Genomic DNA, 22,291 nt, shown 5'->3' with positions numbered 1-22,291 from the left:
TGACAGATCGCGATAAAATTTTGCACACATATACATAACACTCTATACTAGTATTACCCAAAATTTCATTACCCACGCGATAAAAAGTTACACCCAAAACAAAGTGTCGCATTTTTCCCGAGTCCGTTCTTTAATCAGCTCGTCCCCTAGTGTACATCTCACATACAAGCAGTAGTCGTGGCATCACCGGGAGTACCCCATATTGAGCTCATTCCAGCAGCAGGCAGAGTGCTTTAATCCGTACCCGTACAAGGACTTCTGTAGCTTGCACACCTGCCATGCCTTCATCAGCTTCTACGGCGTCCGGTACCAACATATAGATGTCTTCCTTTAGATCACCAGGAAGAAACGCCATCTTGACGCCTATCTGGAGGAACAGGATTCGATGGTGCACGCCGACAGCTAGAACAGTACGGTTAGCTTCGCGACTGGAGCGTAGGTTTCTTCATGCCTGACGCTGCAGGTACCCTTTCACCGCCAAACTAGTCTTGTAGTGCAACTCCGGGATGTACAGCACTTCCTTCATGTGCAACGGGAATTGTTTGTTGCTGTTGCCTTGGATTTCACTGACCGTCTTCGCAAGAATGGTCACGTTGATCACGATCGGCTGCTTCACTTTTCGGACCACCGAAAACCGATTGGTCGCCTCGTTGGCCGTCGAGTTAGCTTCACCACCGACCTTCTGGCGACAGTTCTTCTTGAGGTGACCACGCTTGCCACATTTATGAAACATGAAGGGTCTTTTGTTTTGTCACCGGAAAAAGCCTTTCCAACTTCTCCATTTCGCTCTTGACGCTTCATGTCTTCAGCCAACAACGGATTTTCATATCTTGCTCCGGAATGTTTTCCAGAGCGGCTACCAGAGGGTCGTAGGAATCTGGCAGCGTCTAGAACAGCAGAGTTACCATGCATCCTGCGAAGATCGGATTTAATTGTGGAACGACGAGCATCGAGCATCTATAGCTTGATGAATCTTCATATTCAGTATTGGAAAAGTTCACCAAAACGCACTAGGACTCGCGAACTTTTTCCTTGATGAACTTCGTGAAATATCGTGAACTTTTTCCAACGCTGCTGTCCCGCTGGAGGCTTTATTCCAGAACACACTTCTTATTTTTGAACATAACATTTGATACTGTCGTGTGTATCCAATCTCGAAGCGTACAACGAAGGATCAGAGCAGGATCTTCTGCGAGAGTTGAGATACATCAACAATTTTGTTATGCATAATGATTAATAAAGAAGACACGGGACGGAAATTTTCTCATTTTCTCCTGCGTTTTTCCTCGGATATTCTTGTCAGTCATAAGTCTTGTCAGTCATAAGTCTAAATTGATAGGATAACCACAGGTCTTTATAGCGATGTCCATAGAATATTGAAAGGTGTATCTGTAATGCAATATGATCTTGAATTACGAATCACCCACGTTTGTCATCTGTGTGGACCTGACTGGATTGGGCGGAAGCTTCTCGAGTTCTATACAGATCTACAGACGCCGGATAAAGCGCTTCCGCTGAAGTCTGCAGAGGCTGAGAATCCTATTTTCAAAGCATGACAGTTCTTCAGGGGAAGGCATCATAATCAGCGATACGATAGGCTTAGGTTATATCTTTGAGGACACGCACTTGTGAGTCGATCAGATGATTTAAAACTGGTTCGACGATGTTGCTCCTAGCGTGGGATTGAACTATGCTTGAACACCGTATTGGTTTGATGGTTTGCAGTCCACCTCCCGACCCGCTAACGCTCTAATGAGAATGGACGGAATGTCTGCCATGATCCATCAGAGAAATTGAGAATGTAAACAAAATTACAAAAGTAATAACTTTCAGGGTTGCCAAACACCTTGATAAGCATACTTTGATTGTCCTTGATAGGCACGTTCGGCAGAGCGCTAGGCACAGCTTTTGGCACAACTAATAACTCGGCACGAGATAAGGTGTGCAGAGTTGAACCATAGAGGTAACTCTAAGACTAGAAGGTCCCGAAATAACGTGCTCAACTTTTTGGCTCAGCTCTGGTACTCTCTTCGGTTCCAAGCTAATCGATTCACCCCTCGAAACATAGGAAAAACCAATAACCCCTCATTTTATCTGTCAAACTTTCATAGCGAATCAAAACAAACATTGCGTAGTACTAGAATTTCGACTAGAATGGGATACGTTAATCGTTTGCTTGGGACCAATAGGCTAGTCAAGTAGTGAGTCAATTTAAAATCGTTAGTTTTGTATTGATTGTTGGTTGAACACCCCTTGTGAGAATGCTTTATTTGGCATTGAGGGGCATTGTAGAGCGATAATTCTAAAGGAATTCGGGGGACACTTTTGAGAAGTCTTTCAAGACAATTGTAAAGGTGAATGCCAAGCTAGTTCTGAAGAGACTATTATGGGGATTATGAATAGATTTACAGGGAACTCTAAAGGAATTTCAGGGAGCATTCTAAGGAAATCCGGAGGAGCTTTCAATGTGAATCACCCTATCCTAAGGCAAACTTTATGATGATAGGATTACAATCCTGAAATTACGTCTGATGATCACTTACGGCTGAAAATCGCTTAAATGTTGATCCACAGACAAACAGACGTATCTATTTGAAAAAAGTTTTTCTTTAAAACATAGTATCTCAAAACATAGGACCTCAGTAACGACATCTCTCGGGCTTCTCACGGAAAACAAGCATGCTCGCTAACTCGCAAACAATATTGCATAAAAGTTCTATAAAATGTATAGAAATGTCAAAGTGATCCGATGCCAGCGCTGCGGCGAGCAGTTCGCGGAACAGATGATATTCAAATCAACCCTTAAATGCGTGAACGAAGATACACAAAGAAGATTTCCGTCTGTTTGTCTGTGGTTGATCTATCAATCAATCAAAAAGGAATTCTGAGAAGTGCTGCAAGGGGATTTGAAGTATAATTGCAAGGGATTCTAAATCAGAATATAGCTCAAAAATATCTTTGAAGAATTTTAAGCTTGTTTGCAGAGCTTTAAGAGTATTCATAAGAGTTTTGAGGGAATTTCAAGGAGCTTCCGGAAGGGTTTCTCAGAAAATTTTTATCATATTTCCAAAGAAACTTCCAGGAGATCTGAAGAAATTTGGAAGGGAATTCTAAGGATAGTTTCAAAAAAATCCTATAAAACTCCCTCAAGGGAATTATGAGAAGAATTTCAAGTAAACTCTGAGAAAAATTCCCATGGCATTTTGAGGTGAAATCCAAGGAAATTTTGGGAGAATGCTTTTCTAGATATTAAATGACATAGAGTAAATGTTGGCTTCGGCACCCATTGACCGTTTTCGGCAACCAAAATTTAAACGTTAATTTCACAAAACACTTCGCTGAATGTATTCAAACGATTCCTTAATCTTTCAGCTTCAATCTGATAACATTTTTATGACTGAGCATTCCGAAGCGTTCACTCAGTCTAGGAGTATACTAATAGACTGAGTGAAACATCCATCGATTCCCCCACACTCGAGAAGCTCCCCCTGTAAAAGCCCGGAAAATTTATCTCACTTCTGAGTAAATTCATTATTGCCGAAATTGAGTCGGTCTGATCGACTGTGTGCCCTCTTAAATGGTCCATTCACCTAAAGCCAAAAACAAACAACAACACATACTCATTTAGCGTTTTAAATTGCATGAACAGTCAACTCTCCCTTACTCGATGTTCAAAAGACTGTATTAAATTACAGAACGTCAGAAAAAAAAATTAACTTCTTAATTCTCTCATGTCAAGAATTAAATCGTCTATTTAGATGTGATTTTCAATTGAAATTGGGTTCTTTAGGGGTATTGCGGCAATTGCATATCCGTAATCTGCATGTCAAATGGTACTGAAATCCAAAATTTCATCAATTTTGAAGCACTGGAACTATTTTAAATAAGTTTTATTACATTACTAAAAATCATCGCCCCTCGGTGGTACCATAGAGGTAGCTCTAAGACCAGAAGGACCCGAATAAACGTGCTCAACTTTTTGACTCAGCTCTGGTACTATCTTCGATCCCAAGCTAATCGATGCACCACTCGAAACATAGGAAAATCCACGAACCCCTCATTTTATCTATCAAAACCGATCAAAACTTTCATAGCGAACGCCTGTGAGCGATCTGTCAATTTGTGAGTTATGTGTCAAAAAGTGAAGTGGTTATTTTGCTTTAAATCTTGATATACAAATCGAGATGAAAGTAAATGGGATCGAAAAAAATTTCGTTGTGCTCAGGAAGCTCTTTCAGATGATGTATAGTAACCGATATATTTTCCAAATTAAAGAACCCTTCTTCTTCTTCTTCGCATTTCAAGCTTATTGCATATCGCATATTAGCTTATTGCGTGTTCTCAACTTAGTGTTCTAGATGCACTTCCACAGTTATTAATTGAGAGCTTTCGATGCCTGTACCATTTTTGCATTGGTATAATTGGGTTCTTTAGGGGTTTTAAGGTAATTGGATATTCGTAATATGCATCACAAATGGAACCGAAATCCCAAATTTCATCAATTTTGGAGCACTGGAACTGTTCTAAATAAGTCTGATTACATAAGCAAAAATCACCATCTTAGCGCCCCTCGGTGGTACTTAATATGAGATTGAGCTGTCAATTTGATAGTTTTGTCATAGACAAACAGACGTAACTCTTCATTGTGTATCTTCGTTCATGCATTTAACGGTTGATTTGAATATTATCAGTTCCGCGAACTACTGGCCGCAGCGCTGGCATCGGATCACTTTGACGTTTCTATATATTCTATAGAACTTTTATGCAATATTGTTTACGAGTTAGCAAGCAAGTTTGTTTTCCGCGAGAAGCCAGAGAGATGTCGTTACTGAGGTTATATGTTTTGAGATACTATGTTTTCAAGAACAAGTTTTTCAAAGAGTTACGTCTGTTTGTCTGTGGTTTTGTGTCAACCAGTGAAGTGATTAGTTTGCTTTAAATCTTGATTTAAAAATCAAGATAGAAGTAAATGGGATCGAAAAAAATATCGTTGTGCTCAGAAAACGAAACCCTTTCAGAAGATGTATAGAAACCGATATATTATTCAAAATTAAAGAACCCAATTGTGTGGCAAGTCCAATCATACTTCTATGCCCAGGGAAGTCGAGAAATTTTCCAACCCGAAAAATTCTTAGACCGGACCGGGAATTGAACCCAGCCACCTCATGCATGGTCTTGCTTTGTAGCTGCGCCTTTACCGACTGAGCTAAGGGAGGTCCAGTTATCCAGTTATTAAAGAACCCAATACGCCTTTTTAGTAGAGACAAAGCGATCGATTCAGCCTCTGGCGAACGTAAAAAAAAAGTGTTGTGAGCAGACATTTTTGCCGTGAGACATAGGAAGCGGAGCACTTTTTCTCTTTACCTGATAAATTGATTCATCTGAGATGCTCAAAAACTTGATCCACAATTGAAAAACTAGTTAGAATCAAATCGACTTCGGTTAGGCATCTTGATGTCATTTGTGACAACTGTCAAACTTTCCGTTCCGCTTTCGCCCACATTGCGTTTGGGCCTTTACAGAATAATCATTTACATCAACATTTACACAACAGAACAATCATTACAATAATCGTTTACATCAGAAATGTAAACAAACGGTTTCAATGACGTTTCTTTTCGGACTCGCCTGGCGCATTCTGCATTGGTGGTGCATTGGAAAAGCCTGTTGAAAGTAATGATTAAAGTCAAGAAAAATATTTGTTTTTAAATTTCATGACTTATAAATTCACAAATACACAATTTTGTGCAGTAATCTTTTTAGTAGACCACAATCCTTCTCTCTTTCTTTATACAGATGGCAAGTTTACCATAAATCATTTTGGTGAACGGCTAGGACGAGGAGAGCAAAATGTTCAATATTCCATAGTAATGTCCATGTAAACTTCAAAGGGCCAGTTTTTTTTAAAAAGAATGATCAGGACCTGATTTGAAATCGCTTGATCGATATTTTCAGCCACCCTCACACTTAAACAGAGACCCTGAGTTCGGTAAAAAAAATAACCGAAAAAATATCGGTAATGCTAAAAATTACAGATGTTTCGGTATTTTCTCGCTTTGTTGCTGAAAATTGTAAATGAAATGACCGAATTTCGGTAATTTCATTTTAATTTACCGAAAACGGTAAACATTTTTACCGGCAGGTCTGTAAATCAGCTTCATCACTGACTTCGGTGAAATATTTTACTGAAGTTTCGGTAAACGACTACAAATCAAGCAATGCACATCGGTAAACGTTACCGATCGTTCGGTAAATTTGACAGCTAATTTTGCTGATCCAGTTAACAGATTTTTCGGTAATGTTCTCGATTACCGAAAACATTACCGACCGTTCACCTGTTGAGAATTCGGTAAATGAATTACCGAAGTCGGTGATTTTTTCTAAGTGTGATATTAGTCATTGTACTCCAGAATTTTACTCGTACGTAAGCAGTTTAAAACGGTACGTTTCAAAATGTCGAACAAGCAGCTTAAATATGATCACTTTAAGCTAATCTAACTGAAACCGGTCTCGCAACCAACAACACGTGACAAATCTAGGAAACATCATCTCTTTCTAAACAAGATTCGTACAAACTTCCCTATTAGGGAGACCTACGAAGCCATCACGCGTCGATTGTCACCGGTTTACAGCGTGACCATTCTCTGCCGGACCTCGCATTTAAATCCCAAGTGCAACAGTTTGCATGCAGATTGACTAATTTCTTCCGCGTGCATCCTCCGTACACGTAACAAAGTGACAATTTTATCCGACCGGCACGACGGCGACGACGGACGCACTGGTTTCTTGAATGTTCCCCGGTGGAACAGCGTAGTTTCAAAAAGTAAATTTACATTGCATTCTAGAAACGAGCACCCGCGAGTGATTGCTTGACGCGGGTATTATAGGCTGTTGTGCAGCAAGCCGTGTCGGTGTGCGCCACCCTCCGTTGGAGCTTGAAGGAACAAAAGGCGGCTTAGACTTGTGTTTGCACCAATAATTCCTAGATAGGATGCGGTGCATTGTTAGGGTTAGGGCATCTCTTATCTTCCTATGAACAGCCGACTGTGATTGAAGGGATTTCTGTTCATAGACGTGAATTTTTAGGAATTGACGAAGCGAGGCTATCAACCCTAGGGCAGTGGTGCTTCGTCCAGTTATTATGTGTTCTAAATTGTTCATTAGGTAAACATAAAACTAGCATGGGGCTGGGCTGGATGCGATTAGATCACGGCACGATCATGCGAGATGTGATTGCAGTGCACATGCGCTGGTTTATAGTCGAGGAACAAATTGACATTGGCTATCCAGAAGGAATCAAGCCGGCAATATAAACATTGACTTATTTCGGGAATTTCTCGAACGGCCAATGCCCCAGGATGTGTCTCAATTGCCGGGTCGTATTTAGCTTGTAGTTGAAGGCAAGGTGACTACATATAGGTGTTCTAATGTGTCAAATTCATGATTCAGCCATGTTGGATTTTTGTATGGGACAGCGACCGAGTTTGTTTACAATTTGCATTAAAACCGCACAACCCCCCCCCCTCGCGACCTTCTCGCCAATATAGTGACAAAGCTGTATCACCATTTATATACCCACCATGGTTGAAAGTACATGGGAACTTCCTTCATCAAACTATGTGGCAAAAATAGCATGAAATCTGTTGGTAACCGTGGTTATCAATTGAGAAAGTCGAGGAAGAGAATCGATCAAAACAAATAGGAGCTTTTGAAAAATGTGCTCAATAAAGGGTGTCCCACATCAAATTGCATCATGTAAAAAAACTTTAAACTTTTAGACAATAAAATATAACCCATTAGTAAGCTTTTGGCATATTTACTTCACCACACCCTCGCACCTTACGCTTAGTTCCACTCATAAGGTTCTGTACAACATCTGGCTGCAGCTTCTTCTGTACGGAAATCCACTTTTTCTTCATGTCTTCCTCATATGTCTTCCTCCTTGGGATGCTTCTGTACTGCCTGCTTCATAATAGCCCAGTATTTTTTGATCCGGTGCGTTGGGGTGCTTCATGTCCTTGGGTACGAATGTGACCCCGTTGGCTTCGTACCACTCCCAGAACAACATTTGAATAGTGGCACGAAGCTAGATCCTTCCAGAAGCTCGTAGGGCCCTCGTGTTGCTTCACAGAGGAAGCAGACGCTTCTGTAGATACTCATTGAGGTGGATTTCCCCGTTTAAAGTCAGGTAGTCACGAACGGTGCACTCCGTTTGCCACATGAGCAGATCGCTTGCCAAATCATGTATTTCTTGGCAAACTTTGAAAGTTTCTGCTTCCTTACTTCCTCCGGAACATCAAACTTGTGCAGAACAGTAGCCCCGGAAGATGCTGGAAGTCCGCCTTGACGTAAGTCTCATCATCCATGATGAGACAATGAGGCTTCGTCAGCATCTGGGTGTACAGTTTCCGGGCCCGTGACTATCCCACCGTATTTTGCCGTTCGTCACGATTTGCAGCCTTCTGCACTTTGTACGTAAGCAGTCCCTCCCGGTACTTGGCTCTCTGTATGAAAGACTTGGTCAGATTCAACTTTTTGGCCACATCCCTGACCGAAGCATTTGGATTCCGCTTAAACGCTTTCACGACACTTATCACCAAGGAATCAAAAATATCTCCAAATGACAAAATGATAAGCGATCAACGAACCGGATAATAACGCTATGTCACAAGTGCAAAGCAATAATGATATAATCTTCTTCCTTCTTTTTCATGACAAGCAGCCCGTGTGACACAACTCACTCGGGGCGGTAGAAGGAAACGAGAAAATTGTTGGCAAGCTGCTTCACGAAGTAAAGCCGAACATGATACACGTGTGTTAGTGGGATTTTTTTGTTATGTCTTTTCTCGATTCATATCAAGCTATGTCCTCATCCGTGTATATTGCAACAAAGCAGGCAAGCAATATATTATTATCCTTCTACCACTCGGATCGAGCTATGTTACAGAGCGAGTTTGTCATGGTAGTCGTAGCAACCGTTTTGTCTGTATCGTTCGTTGCTGTATGTGTTTGGATTCGCTGCTTATCACTAATAGAACATCCATTCTGACCGTATTTCTCCCTCCGTTAGATGCTCAGAGTTTTGTAGTAACGTTTAATCACACGACTCACCGTTTACTGCACGATTCCGAGTTGTTTTCTGATGTCCCGATGAGAGAGCTGAGGATTTTCCTGGTACTTGGGCAAAATCAATTCGCGACGTTGCTTTTCTTGTGACGCCATTTTTTCCAACTTTCGAAAAACTGACAGCGATAAAAATACAGTGTAAACAATACACTCTAAACTACTTCTACCCAAATTTTCTACAGGGTTTTTTTTTCCGTGATGTAATTTGATGCGGGACACCCTTTAATATTACACGACATGTTTGTTTACGTCTCATCTTGTATATCAATGACGGATTCGTGTAAAATTAGTTATTTCTTAGTGTGCAGGTATACATTCCCGTAGCATACATAATAAGCATATAGCCCCGTAACGTGGGTAGATCACCTTTTCGTGGTACGTTACGGGATGTAAGATCTACCACCGATTCCTAGTCCTGACTACTTCAAACTAGGGGAACAGGATTTTTCAGTAATCCAAGGAACACATCTTAGTCCTTGTTACTTTTTATGCCTTGTTGATAGTGACAAGACTCGGCTTTGCCCACCGAGGATGATCTTGAAACAAGGAAAAAATGAGTTGTTAGTCTTCATCTATGTGATTTCTAATCTTCTATTCGTTGTTCTCTAGTTTGAAGTGGTTAAGACTAAGGTTCTGATGCATGGTCATTATCAGAGTAATTCCTTAATTTTGATGCTAAGGAATCCAATTTTGACTGACAGGGGGGCGCGCCTATGGAGGGTGTTTCAACACTCCGAAGGGTATAAATAGCGGAACCTTTCAATTAGAGTCGGATCCTTGCAATAAATGCAAGAATGACAACTGTTAAAAAATCGAATACTTTATCATTTATCAATAGTGATGGAGTAATACGACATGCACTAAACTAAAGACACGGGATATACTACAGTAGATCAAATTACTGGTCGCAGTGGTGTTAGGTCCCGAACAGAGGAAAAAAAAAGCATATAGCTTAAAGGGAATAGCGAGGAGAGTTCCCTGCTCATTCGATAAAGGCGCAGCTACAAAGCAAGATCATGCTGGAGGTGGCTAAGTTCGATTCCAGATCCAGTCTAGGAATTTTTCGGGTTGGAAAATTTCTCGACTTCCCTGGGCATAGAGTATTATGATTGTACTTGCCACACATTAATTACTAATGAAGAAATGGTACAGCCATCAAAAGCTCTAAATTAATATCTGTGGAAGTGCATCTAGAACACTAAGTTGAGAGCACGCAATAAGCTAATATGCGATAAGCAATAAGCTTGAAATGCGAGTAAGAAGAAGAAGAAGAAGCGAGGAGAGTTTAAATGGAAGTCAATGCATAATTCTATTGGAATTTTGTGAATGCTAAAGAGAATTCGATGTGTATTTTAAGGATAGCCATTCTGAGAACAATTCCAAGGGAATTCAGAGGAAGAATGCAAACGGAGTTGTGACTAGAATTTCAAGGGACTTCTGACTGGAATTCCAAGGTAATTAATACAAATTCTAAGGGAATCAGAAGCTAATTCTAAATTATTTATTAGTTGTTCTAATTTGAATTTCGAGAAAATTATAAAGATAATTCAAAAAGAATTTTAAAGACGGAATCTTAGAAAAATTTCGAAAGAATTCCGAAGAATGTTCCAAAGAGAATATAATTGAAATTCTAAGAAGGGTTCCAGGAGCATTCCATGAAATTTTTTAGCATAATTAATTAGGAATTAGGAGCATAACTCCATACATGAGAGAATACTTAGGGAATTTTGAGGAGAATTCCAAGGTAATTCTGCGAGTGTGATTTCCAATAGTTTCTGGAGCGAATCCCTAGAGTGTAGTATTTCTTCAGAACTCAACAATTGCATTGAAAATTATGCACTCCATGACGAGAATATTGAATAGGGGAGGGTGGGGATACTTAATCTGAGAGTAGACATGTGTGGGTGGGAGGACGGGTAATCCTATAAAATACTGATTCGAGTTTAATAAATAAATTAGATAATAAGATTAGAAAAGCCATAATCCGAGTAAAAGTACATTACAATAGAATACAGTGAACTCTCTACAATTCGATTTCCACAAACTCCGTATCGACTAAAGAACCATAGTCAAAATGTAGTTCATGGCTATTGTGATGGTGATTTTGGAGCCTATGGGATTGCGGTTCTATTACTCGATAATTCTATCATTCGATGATCCCTTCAATATCGAGTCAAAATCACAACGAGAGCCAACGGCATGAAAGTTTTACATGCTAGGAAATATGTGAACGGCTGCTTTACAAATAAAACTTTATTTAGCAATTAAGAGTTACGATTCCGGAAGATTTCAGCATTATTTAACTGATAGGTATTATGATGAAATCCCAACAGTATGACCTAATGTGGCCACATTTTCTCATCCACACCCTTCTTTGTTGCTCTCGAATCGATCGTGAAACCGAACTCACATTGTGATTCACGCTACTAACTTCCAACCTTTGTTCGTTCTTCTCCCTTCCTCCCACGCTCTCGATTCGTGTTCTCCATCGCCATCTGATGCACTACAACCCCACCACCACCACCACCACCACGCACAGAGGCATCAGTTCGACCGTTCGGCGATGCATCGAAAAGGAAACGGGCAAGGAGTTTGCGGCCAAAATCATCGATCTCGGAGCGGCCGAGTCTGGCGATTCGAATCACATGCTGGAAGCTACCCGACAGGAGATCCAAATCCTCCGACAAGTGATGGGACACAAGTTTATCAGTGAGTATATTTAATTTAATTGTCGGATTTTACTTTCATACCCCACCCATCATCAGCCATTCGGTGCGTGGCTGACGAAATTGCAGACCTGCTTGGTGTCACGCAAGCATCACAGTCCGTTTGTTCGGTTAAGGTTGAATCTAACACGAATTGTTTTGTTCTCTTTTTTTTCGGCCAACAGTCGAACTGCAAGATGTGTTCGAATCGGACGCTTTCATTTTTTTGGTATTCGAGCTGTGCCGGCAGGGTGAGCTGTTTGACTATCTGACCTCGGTGGTGACACTGTCCGAGAAGAAGTCGCGCTATATCATGAGGTAAGGTGCAACGTGCTGCTGGAGAACTTGATCTAAATCGATCGAGCATGTCGAATTGAACGGCCCCCGGATCGTGACTGGGTGGGTTGTGTCAATCAATTTCATTTTCATTGCATTCCGCAGACAAATCTTCGAAGGCGTCGACTACATCCACTCGAGGAACATCGTACACCGTGATCTGAAACCGGAGAACATCCTCCTGGATGACAGTTTGAACGTGAAGATTACCGATTTCGGTTTCGCTCGGAGGCTGAAAGACAGCGAGAAGCTGTTTGGTGAGTGATGCCTTCCTACCACCTCTGCCGGTATGGCTTATTCTTATGTGATTCCCTTTCACCTAGATCTCTGCGGCACGCCTGGTTACTTAGCCCCGGAAACGCTCAAGTGTAACATGTTTGAGGATGCACCCGGATACTCAAAGGAAGTCGATATGTACGTACGCGCAGCACTATGTATTGAGCAAATTGCACGCGAATCCGTGACGGTTATGGCGGTGGCGGGCGATATCTTGCGAAGTACATAACGGATGGAACGAGCGAACTAAGCCAGCAGGTTTTGCTTTATCTTCTTGCAGTTGGGCGTGCGGTGTCATCATGTTCACACTGTTAGTTGGCTGTCCACCGTTCTGGCACCGGAAGCAGATGGTCATGCTGCGGAACATCATGGAGGGCAAATACAGTTTCACCTCGCCCGAGTGGGCCGACATTTCTGGTGAGTGGTGGCTTCAAGCTGATTTAGTCCTTGTAGTGAATAGTTGAGGCGGTGCTTTCTGTCGGAAGACATGCCGTAGAAAATTTGCGGATTTGATTTTACTTTGTATCAATCCTGCGAAAAATCTAATCTATTCGTATTTTAGGGGAAATTAGGCACTGGCAATAGTGATTTTCAATTTATTCATGGAAGTTAATGATCATTTTGGATTTATTCGATTATAGTAATAAACTTTTTTAATCAGAACATTTCTATTTCCTGGAATGCAATTTTCATGTGATCGTGTTGGTAGCTACATGAAAACAATTTTCATTGTAGGTTTATTTTAGTAACCAAAAGGTGCCGAATGGCTGTAAAAAACATGTTTTATGTGAATCAAGAATGAACTAAAATTGCATATGCAAGAATTTATTAAATTTCAGAACTTGTAGATGTTTTATTTGACAGCTCATCCGTTCGTATTCAGTCTTAGTCTTAGTCGTATTCAGATAAAACGTATTCATTTTCTGCCTATTAAATTTTACTCAATTGAGGAATTTAAATTCCCCGTTGTCCAACATAGTCTTTCCGGTGTAATAGGAACAGCTAAATATGATCAAATACTCCAAGTAACTTCACTAGTTTTAAATATCTAGGTTTTAAAGAATTATCCCTAAGAGGAATAGGAGACAATAGGGGGCTTTTTTGAATCAATTTTCTGTCATACGAGAACCAGCGTCTGATTGGTCGGGTGAACGTATAGAAACGCGAGAATTTTTACAACAAGGAATCTGTTTTATTGAATTTTGACAGTCGGCTGCGTCGCTCATAGTGAATTAATTTTTGCACGGTCGTTTCCGCGAGAGAAGAAGAACACGTCACAGACAAAAACAAGCCAGTTGTCTCCTCTTCCTGTTAGAATTATTCAGGCCTAAATCGTGGTTGCTTGGATCAACTTTTGACCTTTTGGTAGGCAGTCTGTAGTTGTGAGATCAAAATAGGTTGTTTTCAAAGGAATTCAAAATAGAAGGGAATTCCCGGGACATGATTTGAGAATGCTAAGCTGAATTTCAAGGCAATTTACTGAAAAAAAAATCCTAATCAATTTCTAAATAGTTCTGTTTAGATTTCCAAGAGAATTCTGAAATGAACCTCATGGAAATTTCTAGGAACTAGAAAAATTATATACAGTAATGACCCAATTTTGTCGTTTTTGAAAATGTTTTCTAACGTTCTACGAAAACACGTGCTTTTTCAGTAGTCCTATTGAACTAAAGTATATCTTAGACATCCATCTTGAAGATAAAACAGAACGATTTGGAATTAGGGTTGTGTGAAATTATTGAAAGATAAAAGTTTGAGGTAGCAAAGGAACCGACAAAATCGGGTCAATACTGCATTTTCCTTCGGTAAGTTCTATAGAAAATCAAAGAGAATTATAGAGATTTAAAGAGAATCAACCTTCCTAATGCACTAGGAAAAAGTTACACATTGCGCATTAGCGGGTCAAAAAAGGCCCAAACTGCAACTCGATCCCAAAAATCTATTTTTGAACTGATTATTGATCTATTGGCCTCAAATGAAAGATGAAGGTTTCTGAAATGGCACCCTGCCCAGGATTCCTCAAATTTGAACATTTAGCCTACCTGGCACCGGTTCCAAATAGGAGCACAAATGGACACTTTCAAAAACTCATGCACTGGTACCGTCCGGCGGCTCAAAATTTATGATTTTTCATCCAGAAGTAAATAGACGTCATGCCATGCCAGATGTGGCCTGATCCACATTTTAGTCCATGGCATGATGTCTGACCCGTCAGACGATACTACTGAATGACGGCTAAGAAGTGTCATTTTTGGGGCCCTACAGGAACCGGTTCCAGGTATCCAGATGTGGCCAGATTCACTTGTTGGTCCATGGCATGATGTCTATTTACTTATGGATGAAAAATCATAAATTTGGAGCCGTCGGACGGTAGCAGTGCATGAGTTTTTGAAAGTGTCCATTTGTGCTCCTATTGGAACTGGTGCCAGGTATCCTAAACGGCCAAATTTTAAAAATCTTGGACAGGATGCCATTCTATGAATCTCTATCTTTCTTTTGAGGCCAATACATCAAGAATTAGTAAATTTATTTTTGGGAGCGAGTTGGAGTCTGGGTCTTTATAGACCCTAATGCACAATGTGTCACTTTTTTTGGAACGCCACTCCTAGAGGTCGTTGAAAGCTTCTTTTGACAGCAAAATATTCGTTTTCGTTTTCGAAAATTAGGAATGTGAGGAAATTTCAGATCTCTATCATATTTCGTTACAAAGTTATAGTATTTCGCATTTCGTTTGTGATTGTTTGTTTTCTACACATCAATGCAAGACTACGGCAAGAAAGTCTCGGACAGCTCATTCAAGTCATCTCAAGAGAAGCGTTTCAACGGGAAGAAAATCAATTCTGCATCCCAAACCAGAAGACTTTTCGTCGTGATTCAAATTGCAAATCAAACAAGAAAGAGGAAGAGTTGGTTGGAAATGCTATCTAACACTAAGCTTTAGTGTGATAATTTATTAGCTAGAGAATGGTCTTAGAAGAGGGTAGGTAGATATTTCCGTTAGAGTACGGCAGTATTAAAATTGAATAGAAGTGGAAAATGAGCGAAAAGGCCATTAATGCGACAGTGCAAGTCAAAGGCATACTCTTTGCCTCACACGTACGCGGAGATTTGAAGTAGGTATGTCTTCAAATCTACAGGCAAAAAGTGTGCGCCTGAGTTTGCTCAAATACTGCCTGTGGCTGTGGAATAGTTCTAGAGACGTTTCATCACTACCTAAAGCTCCACGTTGCCGAAAGCATTTCCAGTCGATTGTGTGTTATAATGTGTGTTATAATTCTTCTTTATCTAACTATTGTGTTACTCCTCTCGTCATGACCAACGTAGTTATCTCAGAGAGAAAGCAGTAGGGTGGTTGTTGCGTGCTGTACCATCATCAGCATCGTTGACGGCTACTCATGCCTTGACTTGCACTGTCGCATTAATGGCCCTTCGCCCTTCTATTCAAGTTTCATACTGCCGTACTCTATCTATCTACCCTCTTCTAAGACCATTCTCTAGCTAATAAATTATCACACTAAAGCTTCATGTTCGAAAAAAAAAATACTTTGAAAGAAATATGAAATTTGTAACGACTGTTATCAACGGAGTTGCAGTTGCACTTCAATTGCATTCTGCAAGCGACATTACAATGGTTTCCGGCGAACTTCTAGGTTTGATCGGTGAGTTCCAATGCGAGGCAGCTATCAATGGCATGGTGAAGCAAGGAAGATATTTTGTCACGTCGGCTCCGCACCTCAACGTTCTGGACATTGAGCGGATTGACCTGTTCAACCTACGGTCAGTACTGATCAATTCAATCTGTAACCGCATTGGATCTAAGGACATGCCATCAAAGAACTTCGACAGCTTCAAGCAAAACACGTTCAAGTTTTCGACGAATCACTGGGTCATTGCAACATAACAAAGGTGAAGCTTTTCCTGAAGCCTGAAGCTAAACCTGTATTCTGCCCAAACGACCAGTTCCGTTCAACACAGCGCCACTTGTGGATGCTGAGTTAACCCGTCTGCAGAATCTTGGAATCATCACACCGGTGGAATTCTCAGAATGAGCAGCGTCAACTGTAGCAGTTCGGAAACCAAACGGACGTGTATGTATTTGTGCGGATTATTCTACGGGACTAAACGATTCGTTGGAAGCCTATCACTATCGGCTACCGACCACCGAAGAGATGGAAGTGGATGACGGTTCCAAGAGACTCCTTACGATAACGACACCTGCAGAGGATTGTTCCAGTTCAACAGGCTCGCCCCAGGAGTGAAGTTAGCTCCAGGACCATTCCAACGCTTGATAAACAGTATAATCGCAGATATTCCTGGAACTCGTTGGTTCATCGACGATCTGAATCTTTTCGGAAAGGACTGGGAATCGCATGCCGCATCACTCGAAAAGCTACTCAGCCGTTTGCAAGAGCATGGTTTTCATGTGAAGATGGAGAAATGCAGATTCTACCAAATGGAAATTAGATATCTGGGACACATTGTCGACCCTCAAGGCATTCGGCCGGATCCCGAAAAGCTGAAGGCCATTGCATTTCCGACCTTCGTTCATTCCTTGGAGCGGTGAACTTCTATGGACGTTTTGTTCGCAACATGCACGATCTGCGACATCCCCTGGACGTGCTGTTGAAGCAAGGAGTGAAGTGGGAGTGGAACTCTGAATGCCAGCAGTCTTTCGACGAGTTCATGAAAGTTTTTCAATCCAAGCTCCCGGACGCGTTCAGCACAGGTATCGGCGTGGTTGTTTTCATGAGTTCCCGAACGAAAGCTTGAAACCGATTCAACATGCATCACGTTCACTCACACCAGCGGAGAGATGATATGGTCAACCGGAGAAGGAGGCACTTGCTCTGGTGTACGCTGTTACGAAGTTGCACAAGTACTTACTGCTGACGGACCATAAGCCCTTGCCTTCGATTTTTGGATCCAAAAAAGGCATTCCACTACACATCGCAAACCGGCTACAGAGATGACTTCAAGATCCAGGCTGTGTGGCTACCAACGATGCGCAGACTGTTATCAAGGCTTATTGACCGCAGTATCCGACCAGAAGAGGATTATGTAGTAGCTGCAGTTAACCTTGAAGAAGACATCCCAGACAACCAGAATGCACGTATATTCAAAGTTGTTTCTGTGATATACAAACATATATACAAACAATCAAATCGTATAGAGTGCAAAAAAAGGGCTTATACCTACAACAGTGGAGGCCATATACGTGCAAATTTTAATTTTTGATTAAACGAGTTGATTTGGCATCATATACGATTTAATCTGTCATAACAAATTCAATTTGAAAAGCCTTACGATGTAATCCGATTTAATTTGTGGTACAGTACGATGGAAAAATGATTCATCGCATATAAGTCGCAAATTTGCATTCTATACGATTTAACTTAAACACAATGCGATGTATGTCATACTTATATGCGATGTTGACTTAAACTGTAGTTATTTACGATACTCTCTGTACATTGTTATGCGACTTCTGGTTGTCTGGGATGACAAGCATTCTGACAGACGCTGTAAACAAGCTACCTATATGGTTTGCTGCTCTTCAAGATGCTACAAAGTCAAGCGATACCTTGCAGCTGGTTACGAAGTTTTTCCCTAGGCGTGAATCGCTCAGTCTCGTCAACGACTGTGTGATGTTTCACGACAGGGTGATATCGACGTCAGCAAGTATCGACGTCAGCTCATGAAGCAATTTCACCGTGGACACCCAGGAATCGTACGAATGAAGTCGATCGTTCGCAGTTTCATCTACTGGCCCGGAATCGATAGATACATTGAAGACTTCGTGAAACGTTGCTCACCTTGTGCCACCGCAGGAAAAAGCCCATCGAAGACAACGCTCGAATTATGGCCCGTTTTACCAAAACCTTGGTCACGCATCCACATAGATTATGCAGGTCCTGTCGATGTGATGTATTTCCTGGTGGTGGTCGATCCGTCTACGAAACGGCCATCTGTACGCGACTCAAACAATTACGGCAAAAGCAACAATGAAGCTCCTCAATCAGATGTTTTCAATCTTTGGTGTTCCTGAAACCATCGTAACGGAACTCGATTTACAAGTTATGAATTTCGGACATTTTGCGAACATCTTGGCATCAACCACATTCGAACAGCTCCCTTTCATCCTCAATCGAATGGACGTTCCCCTGCCGAAATGATGTTTCAAAGGCCCATTCGCACTGTTTTCTCAATGTTGAAACATCGACCCGATACTGTTTCAGTATCCATCGACAAATCAGAAAACCAAAATGAAGCTTACGAAAAAATTGGTGGAATTGGGAGAAGGCCACGATTATGGAGAGAATCAGAAAATTCAACTTCAATGTGTACCTGGAAGAACGTCAACGTCTTATCCGTTCACATTCAAACCAGTTGAAGCTAAGGATTTCTGAAGACGTCGTATGTCAAGATCCATCACTTCTTTTTGTGTTCTGCGACGGATTTGGACTCTCAAGTATTGAACTTCCAAGTCACGGTATAAATGCTCACCAATCAGAAATGCCCAATGTGAACGAAAATCCTGCTGAATCTGACGAATCCTTCTATTCCAAGGAAGCTGAAGAGGATGTTACACCTCCTGTTGTGGATCCCGTTCCTGAGGGAGAGAGAGAGAATGACGACTGATTAAACTTCCAGCCCGGGTCTTATACTACTGGATGACTCAAAAGGGGGATTGGACTTGGATTTCAGCAACACAGCAACCCAGCGACAGAGGATCATAGTAACCAGTTTGATTGCTTACCTATTCATAGGAGTCAATAAATGTAAATGGGCAAGCTTTCACTCGCAAGAAAAGTGCTGCGGTTTGAGGCGTGGTTAAAGAAGTGGGATCATCGAAGAGTAACGTCCAGCGGGCCTAGGCAAGTATGGGGCTAATGGGTGCATCTTAAAAGAATGCTTACGAGACGTCATTGATTTTTGACGTAGGATTACGTCTTATGGCAACATATTGGGGGGTGCAATTAAAAAAAACCAAAATCGACCGCGTCACGAAAAGTGGTCAGGTTTTGACCACTTATAAGTCTATCAATAGCGAACGGATTTTAATTCTAAACAAGCCAATCGATTGGTAATTTTTCAATTTTTAATAGGTCCCTAACAAAGTTGCCAAATATTGATAACGAGCACGTAATCCTACGTCAAATCTACGGTCGAGTCTCGGATACAACTTCTCACTTTTTATCACTCCAAGATCTTCAGAATAATACTTGATCCACTTGAAGGCATCATATTCGAGAGTCGTTTCTAGGCACTTTCAATCAGTTGGAGATTTTCAACTAGCTAATCGTCATGCAATCATACGAATATTTGAACAATCTCTGATTCAGCTGAAGAAATATGTGAGGGATTAATAATTCTGAATCCTTGTGAAAATATCCAAGGGGCTTTGAAATTCTTCGAAGTTCAGTGATCATCTCTGCATTTGCATTAATTTCAAAAGAAAATTGAAGCACTTTGACTACAGACAAACAGACGTAACACTTCATTCTGGATCATCGTTTGCGCATTTAACGATTGGTTTGAATGTTATCGTTTCCGCGAACTACTCGCCGCAGCGCTATCATCGGATCACTTTGACGTTTCTATATATTCGGTGTTTCTTGCATGCAATATTGTTTGCGAATCAGCGAGCAAGCTTGTTTTCCGCGAGAAGCCCGTGAGATGTCGTTGCGGGTGTCCTATGTTTGGCGGTACTATGTTTTGAATATAATTTTATTCAAAGAGTTACGTCTGTTTGTCTGTGCTTTGACGAAGTACCATGGACCGTGGGGAAGCTGAATGAAAGTTCCGTGAATTTTGGGGCAGTCCAATTTATTGAGAAGTTCAAAAAATTTCTGATATATTTAGTAAAGAGAATATTCAGAAAACTTCGTACATTTCAGGAAAATTTTGAAACCTCCATCAAAGATCTAGAGTAGTTTTTAGGAGAACTTCAGAGTAAGTCTTAGGAGAAGTTCAAAGTAGTTCCTGAGGAGAACTTCAGAGTAACTCTGAGGTAAATTTTGAGATAAGTTCTGAGTAGAACTTCAGAGTATTTCTGTGGAAAGTTTCAGAGTAAGTCTGAGGAGAACTTCAGAGTAGTTCTGAGGAGAACTTCAGAGTAGTTCCTGAGGAGAACTTCAGAGTAGTTCTGTGGAGAGTTTCAGAGTAGTTCTGAAGAGAACTTCAGAGTAACTCTGAGGAAAATTTTGCGATTAGTTCTGAGTAGAACTTCAGGGTATTTCTGTGGAGAGTTTCAGAGTAACTCTGAGGAGAACTTCAGAGTAGTTCTGAGGAGAACTGCAGAGTAGTTATGAGGAGAACTTCAGAGTAGTTCCTGAGGAGAACTTCACAATAGTTCTGAAGAGAACTTCAAAGTAACTCTGACGAATATTTCAGAGTAGTTCTGAGGAGAACTTCAGAGTAAGTCTGAGGAGAACTTCAGAGTAGTTCTGAGGAGAAGTTAAAAGTAGTTCCTGAGGAGAACTGCAGAGTAGTTCTGAGGAGAACTTCAGAGTAGTTCCTGAGGAGAACTTCACAATAGTTCTGAAGAGAACTTCAAAGTAACTCTGAGGAACATTTCAGAGTAGTTCTGAGGAGAACTGCAGAGTAGTTCTGAGGAGAACTTCAGAGTAGTTGTGAGGAGAACTTCAGAGTAATTCTGTGGAGAGTTTCAGAATAGTTCTGAAGAGAAATTCAGAGTAACTCTGAGGTAAATTTTGAGATTAGTTCTGAGTAGAACTTCTGAGTAAGTCTGAGGAGAACTTCAGAGTAGTTCTGAGGAGAAGTTCAAAGTAGATCCTGAGGAGAACTGCAGAGTAGTTCTGAGGAGAACTTCAGAGTAGTTCCTGAGGAGAACTTCACAATAGTTCTGAAGAGAACTTCAAAGTAACTCTGACGAATATTTCAGAGTAGTTCTGAGGAGAACTTCAGAGTAGTTCTGAGGAGATCTGCAGAGTAGTTCTGAGGAGAACTTCAGAGTAGTTCCTGAGGAGAACTTCACAATAGTTCTGAAGAGAACTTCAAAGTAACTCTGACGAATATTTCAGAGTAGTTCTGAGGAGAACTTCAGAGTAAGTCTGAGGAGAACTTCACAGTAACTCTGAGGAGAACTTCAGAGTAGTTCCTGAGGAGAACTTCACAATAGTTCTGAAGAGAACTTCAAAGTAACTCTGAGGAACATTTCAGAGTAGTTCTGAGGAGAACTGCAGAGTAGTTCTGAGGAGAACTTCAGAGTAGTTCTGAGGAGAACTTCAGAGTAATTCTGTGGAGAGTTTCAGAGTAGTTCTGAAGAGAACTTCAGAGTAACTCTGAGGAAAATTTTGAGATTAGTTCTGAGTAGAACTTCAGGGTATTTCTGTGGAGAGTTTCAGAGTAACTCTGAGGAGAACTTCAGAGTAGTTCTGAGGAGAACTTCAGAGTAGTTCTGAGGAGAACTTCACAATAGTTCCTGAGGAGAACTTCAGAGTAACTCTGAGGTAAATTTTGAGATTAGTTCTGAGTAGGACTTCAGAGTATTTCTGTGGAGAGTTTCAGAGTAACTCTGAGGAGTACTTCAGAGTAGTTCTGAGGAGAACTGCAGAGTAGTTCCTGAGGAGAACTTCAAAGTAGCTCTGAGGAATATTTCAGAGTAGTTCTGAGGAATATTTCAGAGTAGTTCTGAGGAGAACTTCAGAGTAAGTCTGAGGAGAACTTCAGAGTAGTTCAGAGGAGAACTTCAGAGTTGTTCTGTGGAGAGTTTCAGAGTAGTGCTGAAGAGAACTTCAGAGTAACTCTGAGGAAAATTTTGAGATTAGTTCTGAGTAGAACTTCTGAGTATTTCTGTGGAGAGTTTCAGAGTAGTTCTGAAGAGA

At 41.0% G+C, this 22,291-nt stretch overlaps 1 protein-coding gene across 3 annotated transcripts in view; it reads left to right on the top strand.

The window, feature by feature from the left end:
• PhKgamma (phosphorylase kinase gamma) overlaps positions 1–22,291 on the top strand; it is a 230,517-nt gene that overhangs the window by 4,700 nt on the left and 203,526 nt on the right. For all 3 annotated transcript variants that reach the window (XR_010518390.1, XR_010518391.1, XM_065232575.1), the window contains exons 2-6: positions 11,666–11,835; positions 12,017–12,149; positions 12,273–12,424; positions 12,491–12,581; positions 12,724–12,860. Coding sequence is in view for 1 of the 3 variants with exons in the window: in XM_065232575.1 (XP_065088647.1) it covers positions 11,666–11,835; positions 12,017–12,149; positions 12,273–12,424; positions 12,491–12,581; positions 12,724–12,860 (683 nt within the window). In the remaining 2 variants the exon portion in view is untranslated. The remainder of the gene's footprint in view (positions 1–11,665; positions 11,836–12,016; positions 12,150–12,272; positions 12,425–12,490; positions 12,582–12,723; positions 12,861–22,291) is intronic.

The sequence above is a fragment of the Ochlerotatus camptorhynchus genome, unplaced genomic scaffold (genome assembly GCF_037179485.1).
Source record: "Ochlerotatus camptorhynchus isolate MF236.1 unplaced genomic scaffold, CSIRO-AGI_Acam_v1.1 ptg000370l, whole genome shotgun sequence".
In the NCBI taxonomy this organism is placed as follows: domain Eukaryota; kingdom Metazoa; phylum Arthropoda; class Insecta; order Diptera; family Culicidae; genus Ochlerotatus; species Ochlerotatus camptorhynchus.
Note: the sequence above shows the minus strand (reverse complement) of the source record. Positions and strands in the feature narration are given on the sequence as shown.